At 30.9% G+C, this 18013-nt stretch overlaps 1 protein-coding gene across 4 annotated transcripts in view; it reads left to right on the top strand.

Moving 5' to 3' along the window:
• The first annotated feature begins 282 nt into the window (after positions 1–282).
• Positions 283–18013, top strand: part of LOC143223117 (uncharacterized) — a 31766-nt gene continuing 14035 nt past the window's right edge. Inside the window, exons 1-5 of one of the 4 annotated variants that reach the window (XM_076450606.1) lie at positions 283–386; positions 5134–5486; positions 6587–6680; positions 8977–9174; positions 14817–15038. In XM_076450606.1, coding sequence (XP_076306721.1) covers positions 5449–5486; positions 6587–6680; positions 8977–9174; positions 14817–15038 — 552 coding nt within the window. In that variant the 5' untranslated portion in view covers positions 283–386; positions 5134–5448. The other 3 variants (XM_076450607.1, XM_076450605.1, XM_076450608.1) reach the window with 3 other exon arrangements.

Here is an 18013-nt window from a genome sequence, read left to right as displayed (position 1 = left end):
CTTGTGTGAATCAACTGTGGGACGATTTTAAGCTTCACTTTTTTGTGGCCCTCAACTGTTACGAGAAGTCTGTTCATTGGCAAAAGAGTAGCCCAAGAGTTGGCGGTGGGTTATGATGACGAGCTGCTTTCCCTCTAGTCTTACACTGCTAAATTAGGGACGGCTAGCACAGATAGCCCTCGAGTAGATTTGTGCGAAATTCCAAAAAAAAACAACAACAATTCTTATTTTATTTTTTATTTTCGTGCCTTTGTGTGAAAGAAATTATGTTGTGTGTCCGAACAACTGAAATCAATGAAATGAGCCTAATATTTTACGCAGTTATCGAAAATGTGTTTGTATACACCACCAGGCGATGGTTGATATGACTGTAACCTAGCAACAAAGTACCAATATTTACTTGTTTTTTAATTTGAGTCTTGGGTGTACTTAAGCCTATAGTTTTGTGCCAGAAGGTTTTTAATTTTACTTCTACGTAGATTAGTTATAGGTAAAAATTTGGTTTAAGCAGGAGGTGAAAACTAATCGAAAGAAGGGTCTGCTTTTGTTGTTAAAAGGAGTAACTTTGTGCTTTTGTTTAGTACTGTAATGTAGTGAATTTAGACTTTAAAGTTAAACCTTTTTTTTTTTTCAAAGAGGGATATTTTTTACATTGATTTAAGTCTGCGTTAATCAGTTTAATTTTCTTAATCATAGGCAACTTGTTTTAATTGGCAGTCTTTATTAATGTCTGATTGTATTCTGCAGGTGATAAGGATTTGGATTCAGTAATACACTATACATATAATACTTTTAATTTATTTTTATGGTAAGTGCAATAAACTTAAGTTCGTTGAACTCATTAGAACATAAATAGCAAGGTGATGACACATAAAGGTTATTAGCTCTTATTAATTGAACTTGAAGTGACAAGGAATATTCTCAAAACATTTACCGTCAGTATCATGTCATAATTGAACAACATTTTCTCAGTTTTAGTTGTGTATTTGTTACATATTTTGTTTAATTTTGCATAACATAAATCTGATGATAAAAACAGTACTTCAAGCTTACTGAGGGATCAATATTGTTTTGAACCTTTTATAGAGTCATAACTTATTCCTTCACTTTTTTTTTGTATATCTTAAATCAGAATATATAATACAAGCCTCAAGATGATAAAGACATAGTAAGGTAGAAATTGTTTAAATTAAAGTCAATTTTTTATATAACTTGAGTTCCACAGAAGCTGCCCAATACATATAACATTTTTCTTATTTTGATTCTGTTCATAATTTTGTATATCAATTCAGTACTCAATGTTTGTATGTTTGATATTTAAATTATGTTTTCTTATCTACCTTGATGTGCTAAATGTGAACAGAGGCTGATAGATAGCCATTCAGTCAATTGTACTAATCAAACAAAGTATCCAACCAAAATCTAAAATAGAATGGATGTAATTTGGCAACAATACTTATGGACAACAAGGAGTTATTTGGTCATTCAAAGCTGTCTCAGCAGATTAATTTATGTGGAAAAGTAAAAACTTAAAAGTACCCTTTATTCTTCATGAAACTTTTATTCCCTTTTTAAATCTGTAAACTGCCAGCCTCCACTTCTTTTATAGATAACATATTTCACAAAACAGTCAATCTGTTATAAAAATTAAATTGAAAATTGTATTTTCTAGAACCCAGTCTCTTTTTACAAATCTTAATCATCTGCTCTCTCATCCTAGTATCTGCAGAATAGAGCAGAAATAAACCAGATGACTTTATCCTATCACTCTCCCATATAATTTTGTAGTCATCAGTTAAATTGCCTTTTACATTTCTTTTCTCAAGAGAAAATAAGACATCTTAACCTATCCCTATAACATAACCCTTTCACTACTAGAAGAATCATCTTAGTGGCTCTCTTATGAACCCTTGATCATAATTGAATGTCCATTCTTCAATAATAAGACCAAAACTGTAAAAAGTACTCCAGGTGAGGACTAACTAGTGATATAAATATTTGTTTTGGTTTTAAATCAACATGTCCATAAATACACTCTGGAATTCTGTGAGCTTTGTTGATAACAAGAGAATACTGCCTCAGTTAATAATAATTTTTTGGTTTCTTTCCTTCTAACCCTCTTACAATCCAATTTACAAACTTTCTCTAACCATCACCAATGTTATTTTACTAACTTCTTTTGTGTAGCATCTCATCAAAAGATTTTTGAAAACCTAAGTACATCAAGTCTACATCTTTTCCATCTTCTAGATATCATATAACATCTGCGAAAAGTTAACAGATTAATGGTGAAAGACTCTCCTTTAGTGAATCCACATCTGTTCTTTTGTAACATCACATTTCACTAGTGATTTTACAAAGCTTATTTTTTAAACTATATAATTTGTTTCATGACAAAAGTAAGATTGACTGGTCTGTTATTACTAGGAAACATTCTTATCACTTTTTAAAAATATGAGCAAAATAAGTAACTCTCCAATCTTCAGATATCTGCTCATGGTCTACTGACTTATCAAAAACTTAAAAGAGAAGTCCATATATCTGATCTTTCACCTCTTATCAAATTTTGAGGAATATCTTTTCTGGCCACATTGTTTTCTCTATTTATAATTTTATTCTTTCTTCTTACCACCAAGAAGTGAATACCCATACCAGACATGGATTGACCTGAGAAGACACCTGGTAAAATCTTAATGACCCCCCTTGGAAAACCACATTTTGTTATTTTTGTGTCAAACTTTTGAGCCCCTTCTATCTTTTTTCCTGTTAATCTTTCAGAGTCTGTCTCTGGTCAACATGATACAAGTCAATTTGAATAATATCCATAGAATGCTTAGGGTCAGAAATATTACTAATGTTCTTTTGTAATAATAGAAGAGAATATTTAGAAAGTTCAGTCATCTTGTAGTTTTCACCAAAATAATTATCATTAGGGCCAAATCTCTCTTCTAACAATTAGCAAACATTCTATAATGCTCTCAGTTAAGGCCATGTCAGAGATTCAGACAGTTTAATTGTTAATTCTGGTATACAACTACATTGTTTCTATTAATCCTTACACTCTTCTGAACATTTATTGCCAACATATAACTTAGAAGAAATGGAAGAACTCCTGGATTTATATATTTAAAGCTTTAAAGTAGACCTTATACTTAGTTAACGACTTTTTGAATCTGATTGATAGCATTGATACTTGTGACATACTCTATAAACTTTTCTTTTTTAGTTTCTCTTACAAAATTATATATTTTTTACAGTTTATATATCATGAGACAGTCAATCTGTTATAAAAATTAAATTGAAAACTGTCTTTTCTAGAACCCTAATTTGTCTTAGTTATTTTATAGGACCCACTACTTATCTCATTTTCATTGTATGTGATTAGATAATATATTAGTATAAAGTCTCAATATCAGGTTGCTTCCAACCGTTCTCAACAACTAGAAGTTCAAAGCTAATTAAAAAAGTTACCTACATCTGGCTTAGATTGGTATCTTGCCTGTAGATACTTATCTCATTTTTGTTCTTGTTTCTTACAAGAGCAACTGTAATTTTAAGATTTCTGGCTAGGATATTCTGTTACTTCATTGTCGTGAAGAGGTTAAATTAATACAAAGTGACAGATGAATCTGATACTTGGGTAAGCCAGCATAAAGTCTTAATAATATTTTAATTTCTGTGGCAGTGAAAAATTATGTTTAAAAGTCATTAGAAAATTTTACGTTCACCCATTAAAAGGGTAAAGGAATTTTCAGAATACTTAGCTTCAGAAAAGAAATCATGACAAGAAAATTTACACAGGAAACTCATAAAATGCATATTGTGAAAATTCATTAAAATAAAGAAGCCACTAAATTGGTAAAAGTTACAATTGATCTACAGATGTCTGTAAGTGACTTAGTGAAAATATCAGTTGAAATAAGGAGAAGGTATGAAAAGTCTATTCAGTCATAAAATGTTGACATTAGCCTTTCTGTAAACACAACACCAACTGCTTCTGTTGAAAAGTTCTCTCAATGAGTATTGTTTGAATTTGCTGGAATAGTACTTTGTATGTGTTGTGAACAAATACATAAAGATGTAGTTGGAAGCCAGTGAAGGGGATAATTTAAACAGTTTTGTCTTTTTCTTTTTTTTTTAAATATTGTATCTACATTGTGTGTGTAATTTTTCTTACAAGAATAGCACAGAAGTCTGTTAAATAAGTTTTTTTTTTATTACAACTGTTAAACATATATATATTATTTTTTCATAAGATTCTGCAAAATTTTCACAGAGTGTGTACTATAACTTACAAAAATTGAATGGTAAAATGCATTCCTTATCAATTCCTAAGAAGAATGTGACAATTTTGTTCTGTAAGAGTAACATGAACATTAGCTCTTTAACACATTGAATAACCCTAGGAACTGTTTATTAAGACAAAAGATGAATTATACAAGACAGTTCACAAATACTTGACAAGTAATATTTCTGGTGAGCTGCAAATTCAACAAGTACAAATAGATTACCACATACATGGTATTGCAAGTATAAATAATACTAATAACAAAACTACTAATGAAAAACCCTCTCCATAACTCAGTATTTAAATATTTATCTACCACAGTTTAGCATACATTGGTTTTACATGTTTACAATAATTAATGTAATTGTATGCCACAAGCCATAAATAAACAATAAACACCTTATCCAGTATGAGATTATTTAATTACCTCATGTGCTATAGGATACACTCAGAGTAGTTGATTTCAAAATGCAAGTAAAAAAGTTGTAAGTTATTACTAATAGAAATTATGTATAATGTAGTAAGCATGTGGTGATATGGTAATGTATGCAATGATTATGTGGCATTAAATGTCTGCATCTGAAAGAATAAATAGTATTAACTTAATTTCTCACAAGTTGTAAACATAAATAAAGAGTGAAACATCATTCTAATGAGAATACAATATATACATAAGTGAAGTAGAGTTAACATAGCTTTAAAATGTAAAACTATAATGTAAATGAAACTTGAAGAAGAATTGAGACAAAATACAAGTTAAAAATAATGAAGAGTAGCTGGATTAAAACATGGTAATAATGTTACATAAATTATGTTCAGTAAATGTTTTATGTGTAACTTTTCAGGAACTGACAAGGAGATTGAACTTCACCACTACCATAAACCACAGAACAAATCAAGCATTTTAGTTGAACATTTAGATGAGTTGAAGATAATCACAGTCTTTCAAAATAAAAAAAAAAATAAACAATATGTGGATATAAACAGTTGAATAGTTTGTGTAGAATAAATGAGGCACATGAACTGAAAATTGTAGAAAACAAACAGTTAAGATAATTATCAGCAGGAAGCAGTTACTTGAAAAACTTGTATAGTCATAAGTTACTGAAGTATAGCCACACCAGTTAATAGGAAACTACTTATCAATAACTGAAGTGAAGATGTGGACAGTGGCAGCAGCAAACAAAAAGTTGGATGGGTGAGTATTGTGTGTCAAAGCAAATTAGAGCAACCAAATTTTGTGTTTGTTCTAATGTATTTTATTTCTTTAAACAAAAGAAAATTACAATACCACTCCTTCTAATGTAGTACACATAAAGGTAAAAGATGAATTAAAACAATGAAATTAAAAAAAGTATGTTTCATAGTAGTCTTCATATGAATAAGATTTTCATATAGAAAATGTAGAAAAAAAGATAAGCATGTAACAACTATCATAATGCTAGTAATTTCTCTTAAAGGAAGAATTAAAAAACTCTCCAATGTTTTAACTCTGTTTATGCATAAAATATTCTTGTATTTGAATAAGCGTGTGTTTGAAAGTAAATAATTCAAATACATTTCTTAAGAGTTCATATTTGCAACATGATTACCCTTATATGTGATGACAAGCTTACTTTCAGACCACTATTTATGATGAAACAATTCTGGAGAATAGTAGAAAAGTTCGAATTTTTAATTCATTAGAAGATATTTATAAGAATGAAAAATCTTGATTAAAGACATTATTGTTAAAATTCAAAGATTATATTATAATTATTTTCAAAGAGTACTTGTTTGCTGGACCACCGACAGAAAACGTTAATACTTAATTTGTTATTTTAGGAATTATAAAAATAAACATTCTTGGTACAAGGTTGAGTATGAAGTTTAACTGTGAATAGACCTCTTAAAAACAAAGCATTAAAATAAGTAGAAACAAAACTAATCCAACACATATGTGTGAAATATTACATGACATGTAGTTCTAAGAAAATGAGAAGTGACAAATATCAAAGTGTACTCTATGGTTGAAATGTTTTTGTTACATCAACACTGTAATATTTAAATTACAGTACATTCTTTGCAGTCATTATACCTGTTGTAGAGTTTGATAAATGTATTTTGAAATGCCAAACAGACTTAGAGAAAAATTTTTAAACTAGTCTTAAAGAACAAAAAACAACTTTTTAAAAGAAGAAACTTTGAAACAACTGTTGGCAGAGCAATTATGATTTTATGTTGAAAATTTTTACAATGTTTATGAGGTTTATGAATGTAGAACCCTCATTTTATTTTATTTCTTTGTTATCCATGTAGGCCCATTAGTTCTTACAACAGTTTGACAGATGAACATTTGAGTCACTATTTCTCAAATCATGCAATTAAACAACATCTCATTGATATGGGATTGGTAAGTATGTACTAGTACTTCTAACTGTAGGTGGATAAGTGAAACTACATACTTACAGAAATTAACTTAATACCTAGAGCTGTGTATTACTTACTCAGTATTTCAATCTTTTCTTTTTAAACAAATATATAATTTTATTGGCCTGCATTTAATATTGTATTGTTTTTTAAATATCCAACATATTAAATATAATATTGTTGGATGTTATATTGTCAGTTTTCATAGTTTATAGGAAAAACATTAAAGAATACCTGACCCTTACAGTGGAACAGAGGTTGGTGACCAGGTTGGCATGGGATTAATATACAGGATAATTTGTGTAAAAGCTTTACTAATTTTTAGACAAAGATGTAATCCAAAACAGATATAGCTCTAAATAAAATATGATTTTGATGCTTCTCTATAAATCAGTATAAAATAAATGTTAAATATTTTGAACTTGCTTAAAATTTGCAATATTGTGAAACAACTGTAACCTTTGAAATAGACTTAGAGTACCACACAGCTTCTTTTGCATTAATCCCTGTTATAGGCCAATCAGCCTAATATTAAACATGTATGAAACAGTCCACAGTTGATGCTTTCTTCACTGAGCCAGAGGCATTATTTTATTCAAATTGGAAGCTTTGAAGTATTAATATTATTCTTTGTATTAATGCTGTATGTTTTAACTGTTAAATTGTTTAGTTGCTTATAGCAAGCTCTCATTGTGAAAATTAACAGAAGTTATAGAGCCCTATTCGTGTATTTAGGTTATATTATATTGTCTTGTGCCATTATACACAATCAATGATTCAAACTTGAAATTGATGGATGACCCAATTGTTTTTTGTCTCATAGTTTTGGAAATTATAAGTGGCTTGGATTTTAATTAAGCAGTAGGCTTTTTCTTTAGTTTAAAAAATAACATGCATATTTAGAAAGACAAATTATTCATTAAATCCTTAACATGTAGTATCAATATCAGAAGTCATGTTTATTTTCAAAACAAAAGTTTTCAGATAATTACAGATAGACTTATTTAATCAACTGGATAATTTGTTGAGTTTTTAAACCAAAGTATGTTGAATATTTGCAACTATCTAGGAGTCATCAGTAGAGATTTAACAAAATTTCACCCATTTCAATCAGAGGCATCACCAAGTACTTGAAAGATTCAGAACTCAGTCCCATAGGCACAGGAAGTTTTGACATTTCAGTATGTTATTAATCTTGGTTTTTTTGTTCTGAATTTTCAAGACGCTAACTAGGAATCTTGGGCACTGTTAAATGAGCTCCATGTGCCATTGTCTAGTGACGTGTCTGACTTGAACTCTTTTGTACATAACAATTATTTCTTAAAAATTAATGTTAAGATGAAACAAAACTTACATAGAATATTTGATATTTTGTAGCATAATGTTTCCCTTATATTTGCTCAGAAAAAAGTGTATGTTAATTAAATTTAAAATATGTCATCTTTGCTTAAACTTTCCTTTTTATCATGTATAGTTTAAGTTTAAACTTATTCTGAAACAAAACCATTGTCAGAATTGAGTTTTTTTTTTCAAATCTTAACAGAAACAAAATATTATGAATGCTGCATCATACTTAGATTCCATGAACCACCTTTTCTAATAAGATTATATTTCCATAGATGAAAATTTGAACATAAAGTATTTATAATGTGAAAAAAACTACATATGATGCAGACATTATTTATTATACTACCCACATATCTGAATTCCATTATGTGGTTACAAACCATGAAGTGTACATTTTATTTTCAGTATTGGAACTGTTCCTTCCAGGGTATTCAATCATCTTGTAATGTATACTTTTACAAGAGTAATATTACTTATTTTAGTTTGTTTTTAAAGTTCTGAAGTATGTTAAAGCTAGGGTAAAATAAGAGCATTATTTACAATAAGTAACAGTAATTCCATCAACACACATTCACTCTTTGAATTTTTATAATTCTATGAATTGTGTTGTAGCTAATAAATAATTAAATATTTTGAATGTAGAATTTGGTAGTATGATTGGTTTTAATGACAATTCTAGTAACTCTTACCTTCATAAATAATTTTCATTTGGTGCATTTTTATGGATGACTACCCCAAAGAATTAATACTCTTGATTTTGAAATTTTAGTGACAAATATATTTATGTTAATATTATACTTTTATGTGATGACTTATTATATTTGTTTTTTCATAACATACACATGTATCTATATATATATATATTTCTGTAGTTAAGATTGTTAATAATTCATTCTGCTCACTTCGGTTATTTTTGTTTCAATATTTTACAGGTAACAAAAAGAGGTAAAATTATGTCTCCAGCAGCCCATAAAAAACATTTACGCAGACAGGAGCACAAGAAACAGATTGATGAAATGTTAGCTACAGCAATTGTTCAAAAGTCACTGTATCTGGAACGGTTACACAAATCAGAAATGAGACGGCAGGTTTCTGACTTAACAAAAATTGAGCTGGTGGAACGAGTAAAGGCAAGAAACTAAAATAGAGGTTGAGAATGAAGATTTTGAAGAAATAGTTTCTTAATTAAATTTAAAAGCCTAATTATTTAACATTATAATTCTTTACTGTTTAGCTACAAACTGTACTAGTGAGATTTAAGCAAAACAAAATAAAATTATTAGGGACATTTGTATGATATTAAGAATGTCAACCATTTGCCTGTGAGATTTCTTTACCACTAATTTTGAGCTAACTTCCACCAAAAAATCATGTGTTTAATGTGAACTATGCTAGTGTATGATGCCTTCTACCTATAGAAGGGTAACACAACCACCTTGAGCAGTAACTCCTTCTAAGTGCTAAGTACTTGAATTGATTCCATTTTCATCCTTGGTATTGTTTTAAACAGATGTCTTTCTTAGATTTTGTATTTAATTACTTGAGATTTACAATAGTTAAAGAACTTAAATTTAAGTTGAATTGTTTCAGTCCTTCCTTGTTCACACATTTCCTTGTCCAGTCCCATCTCATTGATAACATAATGGGGTTTAACACCTTCTCACATGTACTATCCTTTTGAGCAATTGGTTTCTTGTTCATTATGCCATCTTTCTTTTTTCCCACCTGTAGTTGCTATTACTCAAGTTCTACTCAGCATCTATTCTTATCTCACTCTCTTAAGATCACAATACTCATTTACACCTATATTCCAACCAGGCTTTTCTTCCTAAGACTTCAAATGCTCAGGAAAATGATCATTCTTATCTGAAATAACAAAATAGTTTAGTGGATTTGAATAGCAGAAACTATTAGTCAATATTGAATTTGATTAGCAAATGTCAACTATTGCTTAGCATCATTTTAACATTCATTGTGTTAATACATTATGACAACTAAATTCAGTACTAGAAGTCTTAACCCTTTGTAAAGACATCCACTAATGAAAAGAGGTAAATAGTATGTTTTCATTTCAGCAAAACTTTTGTTCACCTTCTAAACTTAATATTTAATTGTATCATAGATGAAATTTCATGAACAAAGTAGTTATTGGTACATAAAGTAAAATTAGAAAACTACAAGAAACACCAAACACCTCAGCTGTCACAAAATAATGCAATAATCCATTAATCAGAGAAAGAAATGAGTTAAAGATATTTTAAATGAACAAGGTTGCCACAAATCATCTTTCAGATTAATCTAGCTTATTTCTTTTTTGGTGAGACCTCATAACTCTCTTTAGAATGTGGTCTTTTTGTTTTGTTTTTCTTCAAAAAATCATCTAGTAGATTTTTAGCAGTAATTATCCCTCTTGTCACATGCATCCTTTACTGTGCATGTCATGACATATTTAGTGACTTACATTCAAAATTTAATTAAACTACTTTTGTTCATGTTATACCAATTAGTATGGCATAAAATAATAGCTAATATTATATAAGTTTTAAGCTTTTGATTTTATAAGCCACTATTGTAAATGATTTTCAATTTCCCCTAGTGTGAGAAATGTGCCATTTTTTTTTCTTGACATTTTCACTTTAATTTATTTACTACTTCTCCAAGAAGTACAAAATTTAACATAAATTACTTGTTATAATATAGCCATTGCTCAGGCAGAGCATAATTTTCATATTCTTTAATTTTATGTGGTTACACAGCCATTAAGTAGAAAATCACATCCACCTGTGAAAATATAGATTGTCTAATTTAGTTGGCTAGGTTGTGGATGCATTCCAGATATGAACAAACTACTACAAAATATATCTGAATGCAGTATGCACATAACAAAATGTGAAAATACTGTAGGTCCCATTTGGTGTACTTTTTCAAGAAATGAACATCAACTTTGGCTTTGGTATATCAAACTGAAAATTATAGCGATATCACTGTGTTGTTGGAAGTTTCAAAGACACATACAAGGGAAAGGAATGATTCACACCATATACTAAGCAAAGAGGAAAGTGATTAACAGCTGAGGTTGTTTTTATTCACAAATTGTGGTACAAACCTAGATATCTTGTCCCATGTATCTCATCTCCTTCCATTCTGTCTTTTACCTGTATGCTTGATTGGTCCCAGATCATCTTCTGTGTTCAGTTTGAGTTGTATGTTGTTATTTGGCATGAATATATCATTTTTTGGATTCCCATTATAGTTTGTTACTGGATGGGTGTACCAACTGCTCCGGTTGGTGTATGTTTTCCTGTATAATGATGCTTGGAGGCTTTTTAACATTTTTCCACATTATCTCACTCTCATGCATCTCATCTTTGCTGTTCTTTGGATGAGCTCCTTCAGGTTGGTATTTGGACAAACCACATACATTGATCTCCTATTATCTTCATCATCTGACTGTTTGGTTGCCTGCAGGATTTTGACTCCCTGCGGTTACTGTTCTTTAATCAGGTACTTCTCTTTATCCTCACTAATTGTGTATGACACAGTAGATTGGGAAGTAGGATGTTAGTGGTGGCACTGTCCGTGTTGTACATATTACCCTTCAAATAGTTAGTGTGCCCTCCTTCTGGATCAGGATGAGTTCATCCTGCCCTATCTCTGTTAGTTCACTTGAATTGAGGTAAAATACACATACTGTATGGTCTGATTGTGTTCTAAGCACACTACACCTCTTGGCTCACCTATTACTTCTGTGTAGGTGTTTGATTGATCATGCTAAAACTTTGCCCATCCCATCTACACTTGGAGCTATTTTGCCATTCTCTCAGTTTTCTTCCAGATGAAATGCAGTTTCTTACAGGTGTGCCCTTATGTAGTCCCTGCCATAGGGTGTCACACTGGATGGTTATCTAGGTTTAATGTTTGCACTAGCTCTTCCACCATTCTAGGTATTCTGTTGGAAGGGGTGGGGTATCACCTTGGAAGTTAACACTTGCCTTACCTGAAAATCTATTTCGAAAAGATACCGCTACTCGCCTTCTCTCCCATCCTACCCACTTTTAATGCACATCTAAGAATTAAATTATTTTGATTGTGCTCAGGATGAGTCACTGTGCAAGGAGGTTGTGTCATCTTCCTATTGGTGGAAAGCAGTCCTTGCACAATATTTCATCATGCACTAGTGTATATCATGTAAAACACAGGATTGACATGGACATATCATAAACAGATGTAGAAGGAATCAAGATATTTTGTGTGAAGTGTTCAGTATCTATTTAAAATACATTTTCAGGTAAAAGTAATGTTAGCTTTGTTAAAATCAGTAGTTCTTCCATGAGTAAGACAATTTTCTGTCTTTACTTTCTGTTTTTAATCAAAATTAAACTGCAATTATTGATGTGTTTTATTATATTATTCATTACTGATAGGTTCCACATATTACATCACATTAAAATAAGTTTGTTTTGCCTGTAACAACATTTAATATAAAAATTTTCCCTCAAACAGGTGGATGTAATCACTAATTTTCTGTGCAAAAATTCATTGGAGACCCCAGCAATAATTAGTAGGAGTAGTTAGAAGATGACATATTTGTTTAGATTTTCTTTGCAACTTATTTGTTATACAGTAAGAAATATAAGTACATTAACCTCTTCTTTTCTTTGCACATTTCATGTATATAACTTACAACAGTCTTTTGATTCTGACAGTACAAAAATATGAAGTTTTACTGAAAGGTGACACTAATTTGTACATTTGGAGGAAGACTCACCTGATGATATGGTGGAGAATGAAATAAACTTTTTTTTTTCCTTACTTGAACACAATCAGTAATTCTAATGTTAAAGGCTGTTCATAGCAGTATGAAAACTTTTCTAAGGGAATATAGACAAATCATAAAGAAAACTTAGCTTGAATGTATTCTTTAGAAGTATAAAAGTTTATGATGTAATCATCATTCTATTCTACACCAAAGGCTTAAAAATCTTAAACTCTTTGAGGTTCTTCCAGACACTATTGTTGCTTCCCAAAGAATTAATATTGTGGAGTTTTTATAGTATCATTGACATTTGCTCAAAAATTAATTAAATCTTGTGTTTTCCCTAATATCTTGTTTCTTTCTTATACTAGCAGTTTATTAATCTTGCTATTTTTAAAGTTTTATAGTAAATTGCTGTATAAGTAGTTTGATATAAAGCAAAGTGATGATTATGTGGTATATCCAGGTAAAGCTATTGGATAGGTCAGCTTAGTAACTGGAGAATTGATCATGATATTGCTTATGAAGTAATGGTAAATCTCTTATGGGGTTAGTTGTAATATTAAATGTGACAATGAAACTAGATGCAAAGTGAGATGTGAAATTAACAGTATTATAATACTAAACACAGAGTATGTATTTGTTTATCTCTAAACAAGTTTATTGTTTTAACTGGATTCTCACAGTTGCTTCTCATCACTTTCTTCAATGTTCTCGAACTGTCTAAGTCCAGTTCTCTAAACTCACAAAAAACTTGCACTTACCCAGAGCATCTAGCACTGGTCATTCTTATTACAACATAAGTGAGGTTGTAACCTATAGATATCATGTAGATGACCAATGAAGGACACTGCTGTTTATAACCTTGCAGCAACATGTAGTACTGGACCAATATTCCCATCTCTGGCTATTATGTACTCAAGAACAACAGAAGCTGGAATAAAATCAACTTGATGACTTTCTTGACCATGTTACATGAAGCTTGCATATATAAGAAACACATAATTAATACTATAATATTACAACATGATTGAAATGCATGAATATACATTCATACATCACATGGATGGCCAGATAATTAGGATACATGAGTTTGCAATCTGAGGTATTGGATTTGAATACCTATCTTACCAAACAAACTTGCCCTTTCCACCATGGAGGTGTTTTAATGTGATGATCAATCCCACTATTCATTGGTAAAAGAGCTGTCCAAGAGTTGGTGGTGATGACTAGTTGCCTTCTCTGTAGGCGTTTACTGCTAAATTAGTGTTATCTAATGCAGATAGCCCTTGTGTAGTTTTGTATGAAATTCAAAACAAAGAAATCGTATACCACTCATATTGTTTCTTCCTTTGAGTGTATAATATAGATGCTTCTATACGGTCAATTCTATAGTAAAATTCAAAACAAAGAAATCATACACTACTCATATTGCTTCATCCTTTCAGTGTATGATATAGATGCTTTTATACTACACCAGTTCTGGACAGTAATTGTAAATGTAGTTGCTACTTGAATACAGTTGTTTGTTTTTTTTAAGTTTAACTTTAATTGTGAAAAATAACCCAAAATGCTATTATAAACAACAGTGAAATGTTAAGTAACTGTAATAAATATTGGGTTATATGTGTTATGTCAGAAGTTATTACAGATATTCATTATTAATATTTTATAGATTGTAAAGATTAACTTTTTTGTATGTTAAATGTAAGTTTTATTTTTGAGTTGTATGTTGAAATATCTGGTTAAAGAGTCAGTTCTAAAATTTATTACTAATGTTATTTGGAATACATAAGATTAAATTTTCTTTTAATTGAAGGTAAGTTTTATTTTTATCTCTTTTGAGTTGTATGATGAAATATCTGGTTAAAAAATCTAAACACGTTTAAGCATAAATAGTGAATATGTAAATAGAATATTTATTTTATATTAGTCACTGTGATACATTCAGTGTATCTAAAAAATAGTTAAACTTTGTTTTAGGATTTTTCTATTTATCCTAATGTTTTCTTTCAGAGTGCCCGTTCACGGCATAAACCACTAGAAGGTAATTCACTGCCACCACGATCACTATCAGCTTGTCCTTCATTATCTTTGAGCAGAGGGAAAACTTCCCCCACTTCCCAGTTGTCCAGAATGTTAGCTAGTTGCTCTCGTCGTCCTTGGAACACGACTACATTCCCTAATGTACATGATTTCCTGGATGAAGGCTCAGCTGATGACATGAATGAGAGTGAAGTAAATCATGTTTTATCTAACTTGAAATAATAAAACATTTTTTATATTAAACACTCTAAGTTATTCTTGTTAAAGTACTGACTCATATAATCTATGTAAGTCTCTAACTAAAAACATTATTGCAAATCAGTAAGGGGGGCAGTCACCCTGCTATGTACATGGACATAGCTCAATTAGTAGGTGATAATTTTGTGACAGATTCATCCTATGGTTTTCAAGAGAAGTTAACAGTCTGTTTTGTGTACATTCTTAGAAGAATTTTTTTTTCTCTAATGGAGTTACTTCTGCATTAAGTATGTTAGTTAGCAAATTCAACGTATAATGTTCATTGGAAATCCAGAAAGCTGTTGGTAGTAGTATACAAATTCTTATTTCAGAGGGATGTAGTTATTGAGTTATACTCCTTTTAACTTAGATGTGACTTTTTATTTTCAAACTAGTTAGGATTCAGTGAAATAAGTGTCTAATATCTTAGTGTTTGACACTGTGACAATTCACTAGATGGCTTGGCCCAGCCAAGGAAAGATTTAATCAAAGTGATCTTTAGCATTTTACTCCAGATATGTCTAATACACTCTTATAGAATTTCTTTGGAGGTAACTTTTGATTTTTCAAGTTTTTTGATCTATTAAATTGTAGATAAGCTCAATTGGGTTGAGATCAGGGCTCTGTGGGAGGGTCATTGCATCATTTGAGGATGACTCCAACATATTCTTTCAGAGCTAAGTAATATTTGCATAGGTTGGATGAGTGTTTGGGGTCATTATCTTCTTGGAAGTAGAACTCTTTACCAATAATACGCAAGCCACTGGGTGTACTGTTGGTACTTATGCTGGTCCATTATTTCATCTATTTAGCAAATACTTCCTGTTCCCTTATCAGAAAAGCAGCCAAAAGCCATCACACTGATTCCTCCATGCTTTATGGTAGGTGCTATGCATGAAGCATCTTTCACCTTTCTTCTAATAGACATACAACCTACACTTTGAACCAGATATTTCAAATTTCGACTTATGTGTTAATAACATTCTTTTCCTAACATCAACAGCCCAGTTTTTGTACCTGTTAGTAAATTTCAGTCTCTTAACAATATTTGGAGATTGAAAAAGGGTTTTTTAACTGGTGCATGTACAAATGTTCCATTCTCTTTGATACTGTAGATCTCGACACTTTCCTGTCATTTGATATGTGGTCATTTATCTCATGCTTGAGATCAGTGGTAGTTTTCCTTCTATCTTAAAAGCTGCATAAATGAAGATACTTAATATTAGTATCATTGAATGTGGGTGTTATGCTTCTTCCTTTCCTCTTTTCAGATTTACCTGTCTCAGCCTTATGGTATACTTGACAGTGTTTGGGGAGCATTTCAAGTCTGCAGCAATTTGTTGGAGAGTCCAAGCAGCATCACTTAAAGCTTGTATGTGAACTCTTTGCTCTACTGACAATTCTCTATTCTTTTTGGGCCATGGCGTGAAAACAAAACATAATGTTAAACACCTTTTCATGAAGGTTTATTTGTGTAGAGCTGTGAAATTGATTTCTTCGAGCATATACCAGTACTATATGCCAGCTCTTTGCTAGATTCGTTCTATATAGTTATAACATTTACTTCAGACCCTAAATTTGATCAGTAATTTCATTCAAGCAGAACCTTTATGGCATTCCCTTGGTACAGGTATACAGGAATTCTAAAGATTAAGTATTCTCACCCTGACTCACTCAGTTGTCAACAGAGATCAGTGAAGCATTACCATGGTGTTGAAATTTACATTCTGTAATAGAATGGAAGAATTAGCCACATAAAATGGGAAGAACGACAAAATGCTTTCTTACCCTAACACTTTCATACAGTACTGTAGATATACACAGTAATGTGCAAATTTATGTGCTTTATACACAAAATACTCATTTTTTTACCATAGAAATTAATAAGACATTATTGCAAATTAACCTTACAGGAAACTATTACAAAATCAGTAGAGTGTGTGTTTTCTTATAGCAAAGCCACATTGGGCTATCTGCTGAATTGAACCCCTGAGTTTAGCATTATAAATTCGTAGACTTACCACTGTACTAGCAAGGGATAACTCAATAGAGAAATAATGTCTTCACATTTCCTTAATGCCAATACTTAGTATAGCCATGTTTGACAGCAATAACAGCCTGGCATACTGGTGGCACTGTGTTTGGGTATTTGTTCAAATTCTTTGGTGTAATTTGATTCAATGTTTCTTGAAGCTGTGTCTAGAGGATTTTTTTGTTGCAACTGGTACTTTTGTCAAGCATGGATTCCAGCAAATGATATATTTGTTCTATTAGATAAAGATCTATATTTTTGGCTGACCATTGTCTTTACTGTAGATAACCTATGCTTTAATTTTTGGCCAAATAAGCTTGACATTTTTTGAAAGTATAATTGGGCTCATTATTTTCTTCATATCTAAAAAATTATGCTCATTAAATTATTAACAGATGATATAGTATGATGGATTCATATTGTTGTATTTATGCTGATTCATGATTCCATCAATTTTGTGAGTGTGGCCAACACAATTTGAATATATCATACCCCAAATCATCACAAATCTTCCTTTGTGTTTGACTATTTGCATAAGGCCACTACTTCTTCAATGTCCCATTAACTCTTGTGATCATGTGTACTATGGTTGTAACCAAACAGCTCAGATTTAGATGCTTCTGTTTAAAGCACCTTATGTCACTTGGTCACTTTGCTGTATTCTCTGTGAGCAGTATGGGCTTTCTTGCTGCTCTTCCTCTTCAGAGGTGACATTTTTGTAATTTTCTTGTGTGTACTTCTTGATAATTTATCTTTGCATATTTTAATGTCATCGGCAGTGTTTTTCAAAATTATATTCATTTTTTTAGAAAGTTGATTTTCAGACATGTAACACCTCTCTCATTGAACTACTTGTCCCATATTCATTGTTTGATATTATAGGACTGGGTTTCCTTGT

This window comes from Tachypleus tridentatus, chromosome 8 (assembly GCF_004210375.1).
Source record: "Tachypleus tridentatus isolate NWPU-2018 chromosome 8, ASM421037v1, whole genome shotgun sequence".
NCBI classification, from domain to species: Eukaryota; Metazoa; Arthropoda; class Merostomata; order Xiphosura; family Limulidae; genus Tachypleus; species Tachypleus tridentatus.
The sequence above is the reverse complement of the archived record's forward strand: the minus strand, read 5'-3'. Positions and strand labels throughout refer to the sequence as shown.